We start from the raw sequence: 23,950 nt of genomic DNA, 5'->3' as shown, positions 1-23,950 counted from the left end.
AATCCAACACCCAGTCAACATCACTGCTCCTACAAACAACCACCACACAAAGCCAACATCACTGCTCCTCCAACAACCAAAACAAACAATCAATATCACTGTTCTCCCAAAATATAAAACCCAGCCAACATCACTGCTCCTCCACCAAGCAACACACATAGCCAACATCACTGCTCTTCTAACAACCAACAAACACAGCCAACATCACTGCTCCTCCAACAACCAACACACCCAGGAAACATCACTGCTCTCCACATCACATATGATGATGATGTCATCACATATTAAGAACCAGAAAAATTGCCTAGCTACTGTTTCAGCACTTATAACTCACTTATTATGTAAACATGTAATATGCAATATGCTCCTCCACCAAACAACACACTTAGCCAAAATCACTGCTCTCACAAAATCCAACACATAGCCGACATCACTGCTCCTCCAAAATCCAACACTCAGCTAACATCACTGCTCTTCCACAAACCAACACACAGCAAACATCACTGCTCCTCCAACAACCAATACACATAGCCGACATCACTGCTCCTCCAACAACCAACACAAACAGCCAACCTCACTACTCCTCCACCAAGCAACACACATAGCCAACATCACTGCTCCTCCACCAAGCAACACACACAGCCAAAATCACTGCTCTCCCAAAATTCAACACCCAGCAAACATCACTGCTCTTTCAGCAACCAGCACACACAGCCAACATCACTGCTCCTCCAACAACTAACACACCCAATCAATATCACAGCTCCTCCAACAACTAACAAATATAGCCAACATCACTGCTCCTCCACCAACCAACACACAGCAAACATCACTGCTCTTCCCCTAACCAACACACAGCCAACATCACTCATCCACCAACAACCAACACAAACAGTCAATATCACTGCTCTCCCAAAATCCAACACACCCAGTCAACATCACTGGTCCTCCTCTGACACAGCCAACATCACTGCTCTCCCAAAATCCAACACCCACCAAACATCACTGCTCCTCCAGCAACCAGCACACACAGCAAACATCACTGTCCTCAAATAACCAAAACACACAGCAAATATCACTTATCTCCCAAAATCCAACACCAAGCTAACATCACTGCTGCTCCACCAAGCAACACACATAGCCAACATCACTGCTCCTCCAACAACTAACACACCCAGTCAATATCACCGCTCCTCCAGCAACTAACACACATAGCCAACATCACTGCTCGCCCAAAATTCAACACCCACCAAATATCACTGCTCCTCCAACAACCAACACACACAGCCAACATCACTGCTATTCCAACAACCAACACACACAGCAAACATCACTACAATCCCCAAATCCAAAACCCAGCCATCATCACTGCTCCTCCATTCAAGCAACACACATAGTCAACATCACTGTTCTCCCAAAATTCAACACCCAGCAAACATCACTGTCCTCCCAAAATCCAACACCCAGCCAACATCACCGCTCCTCCAACAACCAACACACCCAGGAAACATCACTGCCCTGCCAAAATCCAACACCCAGCAAACATCACTACGCTTCCACTTACCAGCATCCAACACCCAGACATCAAAGGCAGCACTGTAGATGAAAGCGGAATTATGGCCAAAGTTGTGATGTCATAATTGTCTTAAAGTTGTTCAGAAAAATGACATCATTTGATGATGTCATCACATATGATGATGATGTCATCACATAAGAAGAACCACAAAAAGTGCCTTGCTACTGTTTCAGCACTTATAACTCACTTACGTAAACATGTAATATGCATATTTATTTATTTACCTCTTTGTATTTATTTACAGATTTATTTCTTCTTTTAAGTTCTCTAATTTCTTTTGGAGTTTTTTTGTTTTGTTTTGCTTTGTTGTGTATTATTTGTGTGTGTTATGTATTTAAATATTTAGCCAATAAAACTGGAAAAATACATTTTAATGCAACTTTTGTAATGGGTTTTTAAATTTAGCATGTTGCTCTTACTGTGATAAATATTTGCACTCATGACCCTACTGTCAGTGACTTTTTTTTAATATCGCTGGACTTTAAAATCGATCTTATATCAGCATTAAGTACTTTTTTGATGTAAATGATGTGCTAATGCTCTATAGATCAACAACTTTTGAGATGCCAGGTTTTGGAAAATACTGTTTCATCTTTAAATATGCTTTGTTGTTTTAGTTAATCACAACCTGCCTTTATAAAATAGTCTGGAGGGCATCTGGAGCAAAATACACTCATAAACAACTTATTAAGTGCTGACTCATAAAGTGCAGACTTTAGGGTTACTATAAGAACATTTAATTAATGATTTATTAACATTTACAATTGGAGGTGGGTGACAAGCCTTTGCTGAGGGCTTATCAGAAAGACAGAATATTGTTACACTATAAAATTGCTAGAGTTGATCAGCTGTATTCGGAAGTACGGAATCATATTGCATTCACTTGAAATTCAGTCTTTTTTTTCTCCTTCTGTTTTTCAAAGTAAATGTGGGTCTGCTTTTCAGAATCACCCTCCCCCCCCTGTTTTTCAGATTATTTTTAAATTTTTAGCTCTGAATGCTTTCTTTTTCTTGCGTGATAGAAATACATTTCTGTATATCAAGAGCAGCAACAGTAGGTTAACGTTACTTGCAGGTGGGAACCCTTCTCAGGATTTTGAAGTATGTCAGTATTGAGAAAAAATTCTCCAAAAAACAGAAAAAAAATTATTCAGAAAAACAGACAAAAAATTACTTAGAAAAAAGAAAACATTACTCAGAAAAACAGAAAAAGAAAAAACTCAGAAAAAAAAAAAATTTAAAAAAAAATTTCAAGTGAATGTAATATGCTTTTGTAGCTGTACATTTATTCTTTTGGATTCATTTTAACTAATGAAAGCGTAAACAATAACCCCTTTATTATTAAACTCCAACAAATACACAAATTATCCCAGCACTTATTATACAGTTTGTATCACAAATGGCTTAGAGCTGATGGATATTTTGGCATTTCTTGACTGGTAACAGTCCTGGAGACTAGATTTGTCCACATCTGCATATTGGCCATCAGATCAGTTCAATTCTGATTAATAATAATTGGTGTCTTTTTTTCCCCCACAGTTAAATTATCTTGTTAAAATCCTTAAAATGACATATAGCCTACTCATTAAAATTTCCAAAATCCATGAATATGCCAAATATATTTAATCAATTGCTGGACCCATGCTGTCTCCTATGTGCACTGGAGGCTTCAGGTTTCCACATCACACTTGTGTAAGTTGAATATTGGACCAGGATTGACTTCCAAACTATTTGTGATGTACATCCATCCCTCAAAACTGGATTTTCAATGAGAACAGAGAAACTTTCCACTTTCAATAGATGGACTGTACAACACCACAGCTCCCACTACCTCCCACTCCCACTAAAAAAGACTGATGCTGTATGTAAATTTGAGGAACATTGCACACATGTATATAATCTCAGGAACTTCTGCATATTGCACATTTATATATTGCACATTTATTTACACAAATTGTTTACTGTATAGTATTTCATTTTATTGATTTGATCACTTTCACCTCTACACTGCTACTTTCCCCCCACTGTACTGCTGTATCAATTTGAATATCTCCTTGAAAATCTTAAGAAATCTCAATCACACAATGGCTCGAATCACTAACAAACCATTCAAATATGGAACAATTGACCTTCACAACAAAAAACAAAATAGAACAGTATCATGAAATCTGGCTTCCATTGATCAACTTCATAAAGGAGAGCTGAATCCTCCTCTCCCACAACTAATACCACAGAAAGGACACTCAATAGACATAATGACTGAAGGACAGACATGCACACACGCACACACTCTCTCATACTCTCTCTCAAACCCCCCCCTTTTCTTTCTTTTTTGGTTTGTTTATTATTATTATTATGTACTGTTTTGTATATTCTGTCTCGTTTGATTGTTTGTTTGTATGCAGCACAGAGAAACTTTCCACTTTCAACAGATGTATGTGAAAACAGCCCTCAACTACCTACCTCACTCAGCTCTGTGAGGCTCAAACATCTCAAACAAGAGGAACAACACATAAAATAAGATAAGATTCCTCCTTGGGAGAAATTCAAATTGACATAGCAGTACAGTAGAACAAAGTAGCAGCATAAGGGTGAAAGTGATAAAATATGTAAAATAAACAGTAAATAATCTGTTGTGATGATTTTCTTCTTGTTTGAGATATTTTAACCTCACAAAACTGAATAAGGTGTGTGCAGAGCTTAACACTAGCAGGCTGTTTTCACATATGTTGAAAGTGGAAAGTCTCTCTGTGCTCCCATCAAAGGTGGAAGTCAACCCTGGTCCAATATTCAACTTACACAAGTGTGATGTGGAAATCTGAAACCAGTAGGGTACATACAAGAGACAGCTTGTGTCCAGCAATTATTTGAGATGAAATAGGCTATAAGATAATATAAGATAAGATATATATTTATTGATCCCCCTTGGGAGAAATTCTAATTGACACAGCTGTACAGAGAAAAAAGTAGCAGCATAAGGATGAAAGTGATACAAAATAAATATACAGTAAATAATCTCTGTTTAAACAAATAAAAATGTGCAATATGCAGAAGTTCCTGAGATTTTATGTATGTGTGCAATGTTCCTGGGATTTACATAGTAAACAACATAATGACATAACATAATGTACCTTAGCTTTTTGTGGAACTGAACCTTAGTGTCTTTGGCTTCCTCCAATACATTAAAAATAGAAACAATACACTATGTCAAGGACATTACAAACATACACCAACACTACACAACATGAAAAACAAAAAAAACTAAAAAATGATACAACTGACAATTGTGCAACGGGGCAGTAAAACAGCAGCAGTCATTGTAATAACTTAGAACTGTTAAAAGGTGTCTTTAAAAATAAATTAAAATAAATAAATAAATAACTACTTGAGAGTGCACTCACTCTGAAATTTGACAACTTTTCCTAAAATTTGACGCCAACCCAAAAACTATTAGCCTATACTTTTGTATAGATGCTACACATTTTGGGCTTTTCGTTGAATTTATAGTTAATCATTTTAATAAGATTGTTATGTTACAAATTGTTTTACAAGTAGTTATGAGGATTTTAAAAAATAGTTTCATTAAGTTCTTGTTATTTTCAGTGTCAATAAAATACATAAGATATAAAATAGGACATGATATTGTGTGATGGTAGTGGTGTAAAACCTAAAAAAATCCTCTGCTCTCTGAATGTTGTCAAGCAGCTTCTGTGTAATAATCTGAAAACATTTTTTATACTAAATAGATGGTTTATTATAGTAAAGATATGATATATTTATTTGTAGATTATTATGTAATGTTTTTTCCGGCCCAATTTGAGAACACATTGGGCTGTATGTGTCCCTGGAACTAAAATGAGTTTGACACCCCTCCTGGTATAAGGGATAAAATAGATGCAAAGAAAAAAAAAATCTTTAATTGTAGAATAAACTACAACCAACCTCTCATCACCTTATTCACTTCCACAATTCTTTTCAGCGATACTTTTTCATCACATATTGATTGAATTACATTTGAAATTCCCGATTGTACACACTGGTTACACTCGGGAATAATTTGGTGCAGTGTATTTTAATAATGTCAGGCAGTGTGACATTATTGTTTTGACAGGACGAAGCCCTGATTTGAGATAAAAGGCAGCTGATGCGTTTGACGGGGGCGGGCTCAAATACGAGTGGAAGCCATTTTGAACGGTTGAGGAGACTCTTTCGTAGTCAGCTAAAATACAATTTAAAACACCTAACAAAACATCGCAGAAGGAACCGGTTCTTTCACTTTGTCCAAGGTAAAAATGCGCCACATATATAAACTTATATCTATGTGTGGATGTGCATGCTTTAACCACACATTCAGAAACATTTCGCGGGGGCTCTCACTATTATATTTAAATTGTCATTTTCTTTTTTAGCCGTCGTTAGCTTGTGTATGTTAGCCCTTTGCTAACGTTAGCAACCCTTTAGCACGGCACTCTCGGCTCGGTTATAGATACCGTAGCTTATATTTGTTAATTAGATAACGTTAGAACAGTTTCAGGTATTATTTGCACACTCGTTATTACACAATAAGGTATTAAAATACATCTTAATTGGGTTTCATAACGTCGCTGACTTAGCCGGCACAACATTGTGCTAACATGCCAAGCAGATGTCAATGACCAGCAGAAGGGTATTTAGCTTTTCGTTAGTCGTATCAAATAGATACAAATGTCCATTATCAGGGCAACTTCGACTCATCAGACGGCTCAATAAAACACAGTAATTGTTGCAATTGACTTTGTTAATATCGACACTATTTTCACATTGTTAGCAAAGGTTAGTTTTAACTAAATAACGTCAACAGCCGGCTAGTGTTACAGCTGCTAATCAGCGCACTTTGAGTTAGAGCTAAAGCTCTCCATCCTCCAAAATAAAACGCATTATATCACACCACACAGCGTTAAATAGTGTTGGTATTTCTTGTTGTTTCTAACTTATTGTTTTCTTGTGTTTTTCAGGGTTGTAAAAAAATCTGAAAAGGACGCAGCGGCTAGTCAAGCTAAACAAGATGGCTAGCTGAATAGTTGGCCAGTACTTGAATGCTAGCAAAGCCCTCCTGGAGTATTTTTTTTCTTCTCCTGATAGCACTGGCAGATTACATCTATGCTAAGCCCTAATTTTGCTCAAGAAAATATATACATGCTTAAGTAATAATCTTCTAAGGTTTGGGGAAAAAGAGCAATTTTGTTTTCTTGTCACTTGATGTCCCAGAAATAATATTTGTTGAGGTACCTGCTGAGACAAAAGATTTGAACAATTTATATTTAAATAATTATTGACGTCTCAAGAAAAGAAAGAAAGAAAGAAGGAAGGACAATCTTAAGTTCTGAGTGGTCCCGGGGGAGAGGACTCACTTCATCTTAGACACTGTTTTAAGGTCCATCGCTATTGGAACGGAAGAATTAAGCTAAGCAAACATGAGCACTGTCAGGACAGAGAACCCAATGATTTTGGGCTTGTCCAACCAGAATGGACAGCTCAGAGGCTCGGTGAAGCCAGCTGGAGCACCGGGAGGAGGCGGAGGAGGCCCTCAACAACAGCAACTAAACCAGATAAAAGGCACAATCAACAATGGTAATTCCCAGCCCGCCCCCACAACTAATGCTGTCATCAAGTAAGTTTATTTTTGACAGGTACAAGAAAATCTGTGCTTCTTGACTTCAATTGTTTTGCTGCTGGTGTCATTGGCGTGCTTTATTGCTTACAATAACCTTTTTACTTAAACAGGCCCGGAGATGACTGGAAGAAAAATTTGAAATTGCCCCCAAAAGACATGAGGATGAAAACTTCGGTTGGTACAAGAGAATTCCCCCTTTTTATTATGCAGAAAAGTGGAAATTATGTGTAAAATTCAGCTTAAGATAAGATTAACCTTACTGTCCCGAAGGAAATTTGGCTTAAAGTGCAGAATATAACTGCACATAAACAACATACATGACAGACACAGTGACAGGACCAGAACATTTTCATTTTACACAAATGCATTTTGAATGTCTTCAAATTATTAATCGAAGAACGCTTGCGTTGATTGTCTGTGAGCAAGTCTATACATATAGTCATATTTTTTTAGCTCTGGGTGTAAAAAGGATTGATTGCAGGTATGGGTTGATGGGAGACGTTTTGATACTACTCAGTATTGATTTATTTGGTCGATACTTTACTTTAAAAGGTATTAAGTACCGATACCCAGCCCTAGTGCTGTCATTGTCCTTCAAACAGATGCAAACTAGGTGTTTGTTTAGTCTTATTTCACAAGGTTGTCGATACCTTTTTTAAAGGTATCCACCAAAATATATCGAAGTAGTATGGAAACGTCTCCCGTCAAACGATACCTGCAATCAATCCTTTTTGCACCCAGAGCTAGAAAATATGACTATTTCTGTGGACTTGCTCCCAGCCAATCAATGCAAGCTAAACGCTCTAAAGTGTTGCTACACTACACACCTGTTACGCCGGATAAAAGCTAGTGCACAAAATGTGGTATGGGTATTGAATGAAGTACTTAACTGATATTGGTATCACTTTAAGGTACTTGGATTGGTACTGGTATCGTAATTTTTAAACCGTACCCAGCCCTAATGATCACTGGTGCTTAACGAGTGATGTGTAGTCATTTATATAAAGCCTTATACCTGCACCACAGTCATAACAGTATCACTGTTGTACTCTGTCATGCTAATATTGACCTTTATTTTTAAAATTGTTACACTTGGTAACCTTAAAATTTGTCTTTCTACTCAATTTCTAAGACAGACTTGCTGCACCACTGTGCAATTTTAAAGATTTTAGTTTACAAAACAAGTTTCCTAAGATCGTTATATTTTGTGTAGCTGATGGAACAGAGCTAATTGATAAGTTTGAAGATAAGCACTTATTTTCATTCATTTTTGGTCTTCACTTTTCTTGGTAATAATGTTCTCCCCTTTCATTGTCAGTAGGAAATAATTCATAAGTTTCCTGGACTACGAGCTGGTTATATATTTGCATAACCAGATACTAATTATTTAATGACAATTACAGGATGTGACTGCAACTAAAGGCAATGAGTTTGAAGATTATTGCCTAAAGAGAGAGCTGCTCATGGGAATCTTTGAGATGGGCTGGGAAAAGCCATCTCCAATCCAGGTACATCCAGACACAAGTCAAATTTTGACCGCTCATACATACATACATTGTCTTTGTGCTGAAGAGTTGTGTGTATTTAATAGATCCTGGCATCCATTTCAGTGTCTCTAAACGTTTGACATGTTACCAAAATGTTCTTTTGGTACCTTTTTATGTTAAAATAAAATCACATTATTTACTAATAATAATACAAACAGTTGATATAATTGTTAGTCTTGAACTTGACAAATGGCAGTAATGTTACTGAAATATCGTGTGCAGGGTTTCTTGTGATATAAGTCTAGTTTTAGTGTCTAGTTCAACAGTAATCCTTGCATTGGGAATTTGTTTAATATTTGGTTAGTGTGGGATTTAGGTTTAGATTCAGATTTAGGCAGCAATGGAGTCATGTGATTAGGGCCCGACCGATACCGCTATTAGGGAGTAAAAACACATATCGATATATTGGCCAATATGACATGTACACAATATATAGATAAACACTTTTTTTTGTAGTAATCCCTCAAATTTAATGAAGGTATCATATAAAATGACACCAGTGCACTAAAACGGTAAACTTCTCTGGGAATTTAATAATTAGAATTATTAATTAATTTTTTTTTTAAACAAAAAAACATGCCGAACAAACAAAACCCCCAACATATGCAAATATTAAACTTAAATTAAGAAAAAGGGTAAAATATACATAAAATGCTGCCTATATAACTTTAAAAAAATACAATATCAGCACATGTCGGACAACATATTCACTGATACCGATATGTCTGTGATACGTCATTATAATCTGATAATATCAGCAATTTAAGATCAAATATATATCGGTCAGGCTCTACATGTAATGCAGCAAATGAAGAAAGTGAGCCTTTCATCTCTTTAAACGCTGCTGTGTCACAGAAATACAGCATGCAATAATTCAAATTTACTTTTTGGTTAAACAGTGACTTGCACAGTGTCACTGGTAGGACTGCAACCTAAAGTCACTGAGTCAGTGCATCAGTTTATAAACCCCTGAGTCGAATCGCTGCCATTTATTTATTGTTAAAGTCACATCATTATGAACAGTAATGCGGGGTGACACTGTAAACCTGGCTGCTGACAGCGCTGTCAGCAGCCAGCAGGAGAGACGCTTCATGGTGTGTCTGGATTGTATAACAGCACTAATACCAGGAGGCACACTTTTGTATTTCTCTTGACTGTGTTGAAATCTGACATTTTCACATCACAAATGAACTGTCTTGAAAATGTCTTAGAGATAAAAAGAAGAAAAAACACTCGTAGACCGTTATGTCAGGGCTGGTGCAGATGCGCTTGATTGTACTGTAACTGGACGAAGACATGAATATTTCTCATAGGAGGCTGTACTGAGGAAAGAAAAACTAATGTATCTAGTCCTGCAAAAATGTACATGATATGTCGCGTCACCCGTCTTGTGTGTTTCCTTTTGCGTAGTTTATTTTAATCTATTTACTTTTCATGATCTTTTAAATAGGCAAACCTCAATCCTTTAATAATTGCAAATATTTGATCAGAACATATGTAACCAACCATAAAAAGTAGTAGTAATAATAATAATAATAATAATAATCAGCTTTTTGTTTCTTCTACAGGAGGAAAGTATTCCCATTGCACTGTCAGGAAGGGATATCTTGGCCAGAGCCAAGAATGGTACGGGAAAGAGTGGAGCCTACCTCATTCCCTTACTTGAACGCATCGACCTGAAGAAGGACTGCATACAAGGTGAGAGAAAGCTCACAGTCAATGTTGGAAAGTTAATTCTCAGCTCTCACACACTTTTTAAGATTCAGTTCATCAGGATGGGGATGAAAAAAGCACAAAATTGAAAAATAATGAGTCTTTGTATGTAGAGCTGATTTAATAAAATTAAGTGATCAGCAAAAAACTTCAACTATTATGAAACAAATTTTCAAGAAATTATGACTAATATGGTTTCAGCCTCACATCTAAGTATTTGCTAGTTGTCATATGGCCACTGTTAGTAAATTGAATATATTTGGGGTTTAAACTGTTCAATAAATCAATTAACCTTTATTTATATAGCGCCAAATCACAACCAACGTTTTCTCAGGGCACTGTTTGGCCTAAAAGATGTTTGAAAATGTTGAAATGGACATATTGTACAATTTCCTGTAATGCAGATCAAATAATTAGTGAGGTGAAGAAAATTATAGTTGCAGTTGTATGATTATATTCAAATAGAGTAATTGAACATCAGTAAAATGAATAAGTACAGAATTCAATTAGTCACACAGTTTCTCCTTTCTTCATGTCCTGAGTATTATATGTGGAGAGACTGACAATTAATTCAACTGAGAAGCTTAATTATGATTATATAATGCCTAATTAAATGTTTTCACCACCTTTTTATTTAGAACTTTTAGTATTTCACAGGTTGTAATTTGTTTTTGACACAGATGAACATAAAACTTAAAACTAACTTAATCTAAAAGCTCAGTGCTAATACAGTCCTATTCTCTAGCCCTCAACTACTGCTAAAAGTATCTCTTATAAATTGTGACATAGAGCAGGTGGATGTGAAACAAAATAAAGTGACTGAAATCTTACATTTTTTTAATTCATTTTTTAAATTTACAACATTTAAGATTCTTATGATGATCAGCGTAAAAAAGCCTGACCACATCCTCTGTATGAAATGAAACAATCTCAGGGACTTTCTATTTTAAACCTGAACTCAAGCACAATACTAATCAAGGTGTCTTTTGTAACCTTGTTTGTGAGGCTTGATTGTTATAAATGTTTGGAAAAGCCTTGATCACGTGTCCAAATTAAGTTTTAGCTAGATTAGGATATATAAATGTGTGATTTTGTATTTTTAAAAACAGATTTGTGTCTTTTCATTTCAGCTGTGGTCATTGTGCCCACCAGAGAACTGGCTCTGCAAGTAAGCCAAATATGTATCCAGGTCAGCAAACACATGGGTGGGGTAAAGGTGATGGCAACCACAGGTGGAACCAACCTACGTGATGACATCATGAGACTCGATGAAACAGGTGAGGTTTATAGTCTACCCCGGTGACCTTTTTTATGTTATGTTACTTTTCTGAATACTGAGTTCACACCTATCATCATATGTGAGTTATTGACTAGATTATTAGTGTTGGTACTGAAGGTCTTATTCTAAGCTATCCTGATCATCAGAGGATCTTTGTAATGTGTCAGGGTGGCTTGTCTATTGCATAATATTTCACTGCAAACAGATGTTTAATAAAAACAAAATAAAATGGTCACAATTCAATGTGGCATTTGTGACTTATTTCTGAGTAATGCACTACAGTATTTACAGAATACCAGATTATAAACGCAGTATATTATGAAGCCCAGATGATGGGTGTCCATCTCTCATGACTTAATCAAAGTCTTTCTGACTTTGTCAATATTTTATACTCCCACAGAAGCGACTGTCATTTTTGATTTGGATATTGGCTCTCAAGAAGCTTAACAGCCACATCATGAAACATACGTGAAGATTGATGTCTTTGTTCTCATATGAAGCTATAATACGAAGCCATTATTACTGACTACTATTTTTCCTGCTTCTTCATCATGAAACAATACAGGGTCCCCGCTGATCCTTAAAATGTCTTTTTTAAATTTAGTTTTTTTTTATATTCAAGGAGTTAAGGCATTAAATATGATCTCAGTGTAATTATATTTGTTCAGTTTGTTATTTATTATTATTTTAATATTCTGATTAGTTTACAAAACCAACCAATCAACTTATTAATTAAAATTATCAGCAGTTGGGACCATAATGAAACTAATCATTAGCTGCAGTTCTGTATAAATTACTTCAAAATGAGCTCCATTTCCACCCAGTACAACAGTAAAATCCTGCTTTTGTATTATGTCACAGTAATGGTATTATTATTTCCTATTTTAAGAGAAAGAAGATTAAAAATGTTTTAAAAGTCATTCAGTTTGATATTAAAAATGTGCAGATACCCTGTTAGAAGGTCTTTATGACTTTGCCAATATTTTACACACATAATGAAGTGACTGTAATTTTTTAAAAATTTGATATTAGCAATCAATCTCTCAAGAAGCTACCAATTTATAACTTAATGGCTGCATCATGAAATAAATGAAGTTTCATTTTGAGGCCATTATTACTGACTGCTATTTTTTCCTGCTTCATTATGAGGAAACAATGTTGTGAAATGTAACCTAATAATAACTAGTTGGTGCCAGCTCATCGGATGTTTTTCTAATATTTCTGCAGGCTGTGAAGCTAAATTATAGGCAGGAAATGGATGCTGATCATTCCAATATGCCATCATCATCTATGGCTGAGTTGATACATTTTAAATGATTTGAGATTTCCCCCTGAAGTAGTGGATACACTCTAGTGGCATTATACTACACTGGAATGAAATACTTTTAAAATTTGTCAGCCATCTTGTAGTGCAAGTCCAGTGTCCCATTAGGGGAAAAAAAATTACTTTTGACAAATGTTTTTTTTATTTTGCAGTACATGTGGTAATTGCCACTCCTGGGAGGATTTTAGACCTTATCAAGAAAGGAGTGGCCAAAGTCAGTCAAGTGCAGATGATCGTTCTGGATGAAGTGGGTTTAATTGTTAATTTTTAGTTCAACATGTTTGACTTACACATTTAAAGCAGCTGCTTGAGATTACTCTTTTTACTTTTTTTTTCTTTTTCTCTCATGTCTTTGTCCTCAACAGGCTGACAAACTCCTGTCTCAGGACTTTGTGGTTATGATGGAGGAGATGCTGGGCTTCCTGCACAAACAGAGGCAAATTTTGCTCTACTCTGCAACCTTCCCTCTCAGTGTGCAGAAGTTTATGGTACTTTTTTTTGGATTAATTTTTGTTTAAATCAGCCCCGACTATGAACATTTTTAAATCTAGGTTAAAAACGTTTCTCTTCATGTGCTTATAATTGAGCTCTTTTAAAGCACTTTTAATCTTTCATTTGCACTGTATGTTCTTTTAATGATTTTAATGCCAATCATTATTTTATGCTGCACTCTCATATTTTATGCTCTATTTTAGTCTAGCTTTTTATTTTCTTTCTCTTTCTATTTTTCTGTACTTTGTTTTATTTTTATTATAATTGGGTTCTTTTTTTTAATTGTATGTTTTAATGCTTCCAGTCCTTACTGTTAAATGTTTTTTTATGTAAAGCACATTGAGTTTCCCCTGGGTATGAAAGTTGCTATATAAACAAAGCTGCCTCGCCTTGCTTTTAGGGCCCGACCGATTCTGGATATTGATATTGGGAAGTAAAATAATTCCGATATCGATATATTGACTGATCATATTATTTACAGAACATAAACATAAACCCACTTCTGTTTTTCTTTTGCAATGATCCCTAAAAATGTTGCTACCAAACACTCGTAACGCTGGTATGTTTTATGGGAATTTAAGTATAATTAGATATGAATTTAAAAAACAACATATCGGCACATGTCGGACAACATATTCATCGATACCAATGTATCCATGATAGGTCAATATCAGCTAATCGATATATTGGTTGGGCTCTAATCTAAAAAAAGACATCACTCCCATGCCTGTGTGTAATTTGAAACCGTTTTTGCTTGCTGTAATCATTCCTCATGTTCATACTGGCCATTCAAAGATCCCTTCCTAACATGCTTCCAGTATAAGTGACAGGGGAGTAAAATCCTTATTTTCCTTTATTACAAAGTATATCTGACGTGTATAAAAGGCCTCCATAAGTCTGAGTTAATCAAATCAAGTGGTTATATTCCAAATTTGATCCTTGTCCAGGGTTCCCTCTGTGTTCCTGCTGTCAGTGTTTGCGTGCTGAGCTGAGGTGCAAGGGATGGGAACACAGAGGGAATTTCATACTGGGAAGACGTGTACTTGATTTGATAAACTCGGACTGCTGAAGCCACATTAACTTCAGAAAAACTTTTGAATAGACTTTAGTCCAGAGTGATGACTAATGGATATTGTCATCTACGTCCCACATTGGAAGGGCAATTTTCTTTTTAAGTCAGTATGAACAGGAGGAATTATAACAGGCAAGAAGAAATGTTTTTTAATGTACATGGAAGCTTTTGACTTATTGTTAAAGGCTGCTTTAAAAAAATGTGAATCTGTCCTTTAAGTATATGTGTCAATTCTCATCGGCCAGTACATAGTCTGAATACAACAACTCTTTTCTTTATCTGCTTTGTAGAATTCGCACCTGCAGAAGCCCTACGAGATCAACCTAATGGAGGAGCTGACACTGAAGGGTGTGACTCAGTATTATGCTTATGTAACTGAAAGGCAAAAGGTCCATTGCCTTAACACCTTGTTCTCCAGGGTAAGTGTTGCTTTTTCTGCACTTTGTAACCCCCGTTATTAATTAACTAACTTCAGCTGTGTCATGAAAACAACGTTGTAAAAGTAAATTCAAATGGCTGATATGCAAACTTTGAGCAGGGATAGTGTCATATATACTGTCTGGTGTCTATTATTGGACTCTCAAAACAAATAACTGGCAACATCATTCAGATTTGCACTTTGATTTCACCGGGATTTATTGCTCTTTGTGTGTTTGTTTTTAACAGCTCCAGATCAACCAGTCTATAATCTTCTGCAACTCCTCTCAGAGGGTGGAGCTCCTTGCCAAGAAGATCTCCCAGCTTGGTTATTCATGTTTCTACATTCATGCCAAGATGAGACAGGTTAGCTCAAAGTACTTGCCTCCAAGAAATGCTTACCGCCTTTAACAAAAAATTATTATACACATGTGAGAAATCGATGCATGCCAGAAAAGCTGCTACTATTACCTTCAGGGTGCATAAATGTGGTGCATCATGTGACTCTTCCTTGCTGCAACAGTTCACACCAGTGCTCTATTGCAATGAGAAACAGCCCTGGTGACACCTGGGTAACTGGACAGCATCTATAAACACATTTTGGACATGTACCTTCTTATTTGTTACCTACTGTTGGCTTTGCTTTGAATATATGACACAGATTGACGTTAGAGCCTACTTTTGCAGCTTAGCTTGTAGTTTATTGTCAAGTTTTACCGACAGTTACAGTTGAGCTTCATAATCCTTTTTTAAATACTGCTTTTTCACAGCTAAAAGGTTAAAATGAGCTCTACATAATCCACTTAGCATCAAGTTTACATAATATGCTGCTGTGTAGGATTTTCTGTGTATTGTGGCTTTAATGTGATGTAGGTATTTTATATACCAGTGAATGTAGCACCTACTAAAATGCATTTTTCTGTTTCCTGCGCTCAGGAGCATCGCAACCGTGTGTTCCACGACTTCAGAAATGGCCTCTGCCGGAATCTCGTCTGCACTGGTACGTACTTAGTGCTGCGTTCAAGGACACCAGCAGCATTTTTATGAGTAGGAATTAAAAAGCTGTTCTGTTGAAAGTAGCAGTGCTGTGAGGCTTTCTTTGAGGCCAGTAGACTTGATCTGTGCCATTTTTTGTTCTGATTGGTGAAGTACAATACTCAGATATTAAACTTATCAAATTTTAAATGAAGACATAAAGATACATTTATTGATCCCACAGTGGGGAAAATTAATCGTTACAGCAGCCCAAAGAGATAGGGATGTGACCAAAAAAAACACCTTTTATTCAACATATGTATACAACAATAATACAGTTTTTAAATTTAAAAACTAAGAACCTTTTTAAAAGTGCAAATTATAGTGCAGCATTGTACAGTCTGACTGCAGTGGGAATGAAAAACACATGGCAAACCATTGTGGTGACATCGCCATCAGACAGAGCCAACATGAATAACTATAAGAACTGTCTTAGTTGAACAGGCCATATGAAGTAGTTTCTTTTTTAACGTAACAAGACTCTAAAGGCCTATCTGCGTCCAGCCTGACATATCCATTAAAACTTCAAAACCTGTATGGGCTATATCATCATAATTTTGGAAACTCGCTGATTACTTTATTTTAATGCTGCTTTGCTCCTCTCTCACCACACACTGTAAACTGGAGCAGAGTGACACCCAGAGGTAATTTCTTTAGATAGGTTTGTCTCCTTCTCAGTTTACAATGGTGCTGTAGCTTTGTTCTCCATTATATTGTGAAAAAATGAGCAAATATTTTAGGCTTCAGATCTGTGCTCATACCGTGCGTCGCTGCCACTATGCAATAAAAGCTGGTGCAGGTTGGTCTGTAAATACTGAAACATCACAGCAGTTAGTGTCCCAAAATCCTTCTGAGCAACATATTGAATCACAACCCGCCCATTAATTCCTCTGGTTTTCTTTTTCTCCATACAAAGTACAGCTGTAACAAGTCATCTCTCCCTGAAGCTGCTGACACAGCCGGAGTGCACAGCGTTTGCTTGGCGCCGCCCATGTCTACAGGATGTTATTGTTTATAAGTGTGGATGCTCACATCGTTGTTGTTATAATTATTGTTCTTGGTGTTGACGGCCTTTTAAGTTACTCGCATGCCCAGTCATTTTCTACTACCAAAGCTTTAGTTAGCCAGCTGCGGCTCACTAATAAAAGCCCAGTGATGCGCAGTTTATCCTGTGTGCTCATGTTGCCAGTAGGAGCACAACACTTAAGTTTGGTTTGCACTGTTGGCTCTGGTTTAGATTTTGCTACCATGGAAAGACTGAGTATAAAGAAAGTGAGATTCATATTTTAAGTAATTGATGAGTCATGCACGCTTAATACATACCTGCTCCCTTACTGGTTCAAGTTGACTTACTCAACATGGGCATCCACCGTTTTGCTGCCATGGTTATGACTAGGGTTGTCACATTGTCAAAAATGAAGTTAGAACAAATACCAAATGTCACGCAAGTCATTCGAATGTCTGATACCCCTCCCCCCCCAAAAAAGCACTGCAACGCAGATTGAAGATCCGTGTATCATTCGTTCATTTGAGCTGCAGAATGTTTGTCTGAATGTTAAGTGAAGCTTCATGTTTTTACTGGACAGAAGAATAGCGCTGCCCAGAATATTACTTTACTTAAATTAAATGTATTATTTTATTTCTCAGCTGTAATGTTCGGCGCTCAATATATAGCTACAATAATAACTACATTTTGATAAATATGAATGTTTTAACACGGCCACCCTTTAAAAGCACTGTGGCTGTCTGTTAGGCTGTCATTCATACATTTATATGCTGAAATAGCCTCAAATTTATGAAGTAAACCAACTGCCCATATCCAGAAACCGCTAAATTAGTACTTCCAGACAAATTAACATAACTTTACACACACAAACAGCTTTATCTTTAACCGTGACCTTACCATCCACATGGTAGAACCCTAAATATTTCCAGACACTGCTTTTCAGATGATTTGGGGTCATAATTATCCACTCAAGGCGGCTGCTCTGCATGGTTTCCATTTTCCAAACAAAACATACCAGTAGGTCAAGAGGGTCCATACTAGAGCCTACAAAGCTTTTAGAGTGCCCTGTGCTGCTGGATGATAAAATTTGAATGGATTAATTATAGTTCGAATTAATTTTTTCACGTCACATTCGAATATCAAATAAAAAGTGACAGCCCAAGTTGTGACAAATATTTGGTCAAAATTTGATATTTTGATGTTGGTTTTTCATTTTTTTTGTGGTGTTTCCTTTTTTCTTTTTTAGACCTCTTCACAAGAGGAATTGACATTCAAGCTGTGAATGTTGTGATCAATTTTGACTTCCCTAAACTGGGAGAGACGTACCTTCATCGCATTGGTAGATCTGGTAAGAGCGCATAAAAATAAGGTTTTTTGTAATCCTGCAACTTTTAATCTTGTAGAAAGGTTTAGTTTAAGATAGCGATTAATCACAATAAAACCTTCACCTCCTTTTTTTAAATATCCAGGCCGCTTTGGACACTTGGGTCTCGCCATCAACCTGATCACTTACGATGATCGCTTCAACCTGAAAGGGATCGAGGAGCAGCTTGGAACAGAGATCAAGCCCATCCCTGGCATCATTGATAAGAGCCTATATGTGGCAGAGTACCACAGCGAGAGTGGTGAAGAAGTCAAGCCATGAGCCAGTGAGTAGACACATTAACGTTCTACATACACACACACAATGACTCAGTTTCTGGGTACATTCAGGATGACTCAACTGGTTTTCAGACAGGCCATATGTTTGAGTATTGTGGTATCGCTTTATTTGCTCAACTAAAAAGAACTGCGTCATCATGAGTGTCATTACATAGTTAAACCTGTAATTTTCCAGCGGTGCCGAGTGAGAAAAGTTTTAAAGATGACAAAGGCAATTTGCAGCGATGTGTTTTAAAAAAAAAAAAAAAAAAAAAAAAAAAAAAAAAGGCTTTAGTAGGTAAATGAGAAATAACTCCTCCCCCCCCCTTCTCTAACAGTTTGTTAGACCTCAGGTGTCCTTGAGCGAGGTACTGGATCTTACCTGAATCCTGCCTATAACGTACGACTTTCTTGGGTTTGGATTCAGCATTACTTCATGTTATAATTAATGTAACCACATTGCAGTCAGAGCCCGACCGATATTGGGGAGTAAAACAAAAGCCGATATTGATAGATCAGCTGATAATCTCATATATAAAACATATTTATTGCAATTTGGTAATCAAACACTTGTGATAAAGATATGTAATGGAGGCAGGATATTTTACAGTTTAACTCTAACCTTCACTGGGAATTTAATACATTTCTATACATGTACAAGATGAGCAATTAAAAGATAACTTTAAAAAATGTCCTAAAAGCAGCATCAGGTTTGTTAAATTGTACATTTTGTATTTTTGTTGGTTTTATGTAATTTGAAATGACATTTGCACCATTTTTTTTAACCAAAAGTAAGACTGAATGCTCCTGAAGATGTCAAATGGTGTAACCACAAAATATTGATAAATAGTAAATATTTTATCCACCTACAGTGTATTTAAGTGGACTTATAGAAATAATTACTTCATTTAAAAACTTGAAATAGTTCCTGATTGACGTGATTCCCCAGATTTAAATGTAATATTTAGAACAATTGTACTCCATTACCGTTTTATTTAATATAAAAAATGTATAATGTAAGATCATGCCAAACCAGTTGATATGGTGTTTAATTGAGAATATAGTGTTTTTAAGCAAGTGTAATTATTTGGTACAAAGTTTCTATGGTTACACCACTTAAACATTTTTGCCATAATCCTCTAATATATGGAAAATGGATTAAAAGCAGAAATGTTATGCTGGGTCCACAAAAAAGAATGTGTGCAAGGTATTCATACGTTTATTTTCACATTTTAACCCCTTTTTATATTTGACTAAACCAGGTGGACACACAAAAAAACTTAATTGACCCATATATAAAACTTGAATTAAGATTAAATATCCATAAAATGTGTCCTATATAACATTAAAAAAAAGTGCCTATTGGACAACATGTGCTGATACCGATATCGGTCTGACTAATCTCAATGCAAAATGTTTTATATATGACATCGAACTGTTAATGAGACTAATCGTAGGCTATAAAAAGTAATCTACAATAGGGTCACATGACTTATGATTGATTTTCTAGTATGGAGGAATGAATGAAAAATGTATTAATACAATTATCTGGAACATTTGTTAAGGTCAACACATCTGTAATCACACTAATGTAAAAAGGGGTTTAACTGACTGTTACTTGAATACAATCTGATCTACCTTTTTTTCTCTTTTTTTTTTTTCTTCACTCCTCTCTACAGATCAGTCCATCCTCCATTCCCCTTTGTACCTTTTTTCATCCCCACCTCCCCCACCCGACATGGAGTTTTTTCCTTTTTTTTGTCGTTGTTCGTATTATTATTTTTTTTCTTTTTTTTAATGTACAGTTTCTGTCCGTCTTCCTTTTTTGGATGCCACCATAAGGAATGTGTATTTTGATGGATGCGTTTTTGGAAGAACTCATTTGCCTTTTCATAGGGCTCTTATGCTGCACCGCCACACACCCTGAAGACATAAGCACCGGGAGGAAAGTATGGGACCAAGTTGAAAAATATATCGATGCACATTATTGATTTGTTCATATCCACCGACGACACAAAGCCAGCACCGACAGACCCTCCCCCACCCCCCACCCCTCTATAACGACACCCTCCATTCTGCACTTATTATTTTTTGGAAGTTTTAACCAATTTGTATCAAGTGCCTTAACAAGCAGTTCAACTTGTTCTAATTCTAAAGTAATAACCCTTCATTATTTGTCATCTTGAGCACGTCATACAACACACACTCATATTCACCTATTGGAAAAAAATTTGCTCCGCTAATTTAATGTCTGACCATGTGGGTGAATTCATAACTGTTTTTTTTTTTTTTCTTTTGGGTCATCTGTTTTTGGCAAAGAATGGCGGTGATCAGGAAGAGAGGCCGGTCTGAAATGTATCTTTTTTGCTGGCTTAGCTGCTCTCGAGTCTGGCTGATATATGTTGAGGACTAACTTGGAGTTTTCCATGGACAGAGATGCTGGATTTTTTCCAAGAGACAGCCAGACTGTCCAGTTGCTTGTGAAGAAGCTCAAGCTTCTTAAAGACCCAAACCCTTTCCTCTTGTCTTCAGCATCAGAACACTAAAAATGAAAAAGCACTCTGCAGCCTCTCAACAACCCGAGTCATGAGGATTCCTGTTTTGGTGGAGTTTAGAGGGAACGCTTTTTTTTGTTTGTTTTATTTTTTTTTCTTCCCTTTTTATTTTTTTGTCCTGTCACTCACCTTCCTATGGATGGCCATACTTAACTCTGCGAGACATGCAGCCAACGTGCAGGTGTACTGTACACCTTGTGTATATACCTTCATTTTAAGATTGTTTTAAACAAGTTCATAAGGCTGGCTGACAAACAGAAAAAAGCTTTCCCCCCCCCCTTCTCTCTTGTTAGCACTGGAGACTGTTTCCTTAACTGTCAGTTTGTTTGATCTGCAATATTGGCCTGTGAATTTATTTATAATTTTAGAAATTGCAGAATTTATTAGAATCTAAAACAGTCAATGACATTGTGCATGAAATGTTTTTTGGAGGCCAAGTTCATCACTGATAATGTTTAAGCCCCTCCAAATTCGATGGCGAGTGCAATTCTTCAAAGCTGCACTTCAACAGATTGTTTAAATTGTTGCCCTTATTCTTCTGCTACCAGTGTTAACGAGTGTTCAGTCCAGACAGATGGCTTTGTGAAGTTTGTGCATTTTAGTAATGAATTCTTTGTTGTTGTCACCAGCCTTAACTTGTGAAACTGACACTTGAAACACTCTTAGATCTCCAGAGTGTTTCTGTTGGAAGAGAAAAATATATTCTATCATGTAGTAGTACTACTCGCTGCAGTGCAGCTGAATTGGCAGAGAATTTGTTTTCTGGGGGAGGTATTAGCTGTTACGTTTATGTGCTTTTTTAAGCACAGCTTCATTACTTCACAAATGTTTGGGAGGAAGCAGTCTGTTTTTTCCCCCTTTTTTGTTTTTGAAGAATGTTGGCCGAACGCATCAAAACGAACCATCTGACCTAAAATGTAGCAGGAACTCGATCTCTGTGCGTTTGTAAGTTGGCTGGTTTTATTTTTAAAAAAAGAGAGAAATAACCAGCCCAGAGAGAAAAAAAAAAAGATGTTTGACTCAAAACAACGTGAGAGCAGGCTGGGCTGCATTTAAAGTACAGAGAGATGGATTCAGGCAATAACACTGACTGCACTGCTTTTTGTACACATGATGCCCGAATGGGGGAGATGTGTATGATGGTGTAGAACATGAAAAAAAAAATGTCAAGGAAGGGGAAAAGGTGTAAAGGAATACAACATTACTATTACTGGACTGCTTGTTTAAAAAAGAAAATGACTTGGGCACCTCACAATGCTGAGTTTGGCTTATTTCTCTGCCCTTTAATTGCTTTGATATTTTGGGGTTTTTTGGGGTTACAGTTGCTTTTTTTTTTTTTTTTTAAATGCAGCATGATAACCTTATTTTGCAGGAAGGTTCTCTGAACATTTGTTTGTTCAGTTGGAACCTTTTTTGCACACGAGGTTCCCTTTTATTATTACGGTGAGATGCTCTTTTTGACAGTTCTAATCAATGAGAAGTATTACTGCACATTTAATTTGAGCTCTTTTTAAAAAGATAAAAAAGTGTGACAATGTTCATTAGTTCATATATAACCTTCAATGTCTCATTGGTTAGGACTGAGATCCCTTTTCTCTCAGCGCTGTTGTTATCCCCCTGAGTCATTTACACATCAAATTTGGCTGTTTTGGCTTTTTTTTTTTTTGGGTGGGAGGGATGTATTTGTTTTAAAAAGGGAAAACAAAAATAAATCCAAATTAAATTACACATTAGCTGATTGAACAGGGATCTAATTTTGCAGATACTTGGCAGCTGTCTGTTTCTTGTCAGCCCACTGGCAGTAAATCGCCAGAGCAAACTTTCTTTTTCCTAGTCTAAAAAAAAAAAGAAATCGATCTTTCAAGATTTAAGATTGTTGCCTGCCTTCGATTTGGACGGCGGCTTTTACTGCCAGCGGCTGTCAATTTGGAAAACCTTAAAGTCTGAGACGAGAGCATCTTGCCCCAGATTGGGTGACTTAATTGGATAGTTTGTGTAACTAAATTGTCTCATTCTTTAAGGTTGTTTTTGTTTTAATTCGTTGGGTGGGGTTTAAATTATTGCACTTGCTGCCCTGATGCACATGTTTAATCATCTCTTGAAAGTGTGAGACAAATTTAAAGATTATAACACAGCTTTTGTGTACAATTTGGGCCTGTCCGATCACTTCCTGTTGAGGAGGATATGAAAAGTCCTTTTTTGGGGGGCATTTCTCTAAAAAAAACAAATGTGCATCAGTAAAAAAAAACATGGGGAGGAGCCTTCTTTGGGCATTACAAAAACAGGTTAACATAATCCAATGTTAAAAGGAAATGGGTATAAATGTTTGAGAAAGTTGCCCTTAGATTTGGATATTCTTTTTTTTTTCCCAATGAAATGTTCAAAAAAGGAGTACACCTTATTTTTATTTTTTTTTTAAAGTCTCCAAATTTAAGTGAATTTAAAGAGTTCATTATTTTCATTTTTATTTGATGGAAATTTGGTCAAATTTAATTGGCAGGTTTTTTTCAGTGGAGCTAATTTTACAAGTGAGATTAAGTTAACTAAGGATGTCATGAATAACATTGGATAAGACTGAAAGTTTTGTTGAATAAAGCTCACTGAAATTTATTGTGTGTGTGATGTATTTTTTTTGTTTTC

General features: G+C 36.3%; 1 protein-coding gene across 1 annotated transcript; it reads left to right on the top strand.

Annotated features, from left to right (window-relative positions):
- Positions 1-5,754: 5,754 nt before the first annotated feature.
- Positions 5,755-23,920, top strand: ddx6 (DEAD (Asp-Glu-Ala-Asp) box helicase 6). Its single transcript, XM_062419454.1, has 14 exons — positions 5,755-5,862; positions 6,571-7,226; positions 7,340-7,403; positions 8,633-8,737; positions 10,345-10,474; positions 11,620-11,766; positions 13,245-13,339; positions 13,458-13,580; positions 14,947-15,075; positions 15,323-15,439; positions 16,010-16,073; positions 18,361-18,462; positions 18,584-18,763; positions 20,435-23,920. The coding sequence occupies exons 2-13, from the start codon at positions 7,030-7,032 to the stop codon at positions 18,757-18,759; spliced, it is 1,449 nt and encodes a 482-aa protein (XP_062275438.1). The 5' UTR covers positions 5,755-5,862; positions 6,571-7,029; the 3' UTR covers positions 18,760-18,763; positions 20,435-23,920.
- The last annotated feature ends 30 nt before the right edge of the window (positions 23,921-23,950 follow it).

The sequence above is a fragment of the Scomber scombrus genome, chromosome 5 (assembly GCF_963691925.1).
Source record: "Scomber scombrus chromosome 5, fScoSco1.1, whole genome shotgun sequence".
Classification (NCBI taxonomy): domain Eukaryota; kingdom Metazoa; phylum Chordata; class Actinopteri; order Scombriformes; family Scombridae; genus Scomber; species Scomber scombrus.
Note: the sequence above shows the minus strand (reverse complement) of the source record. Positions and strands in the feature narration are given on the sequence as shown.

Coding starts and splice junctions, on each gene's coding strand:
- ddx6 (XM_062419454.1), top strand. CDS start 7,030: ATGAGCACTGTCAGGACAGAGAACCCAATGATTTTGGGCTTGTCCAAC. Junction 8,738..10,344: donor AAAAGCCATCTCCAATCCAG/GTACATCCAGAC, acceptor TTTCTTCTACAG/GAGGAAAGTATTCCCATTGC. Junction 18,463..18,583: donor TCATCGCATTGGTAGATCTG/GTAAGAGCGCAT, acceptor TTAAATATCCAG/GCCGCTTTGGACACTTGGGT.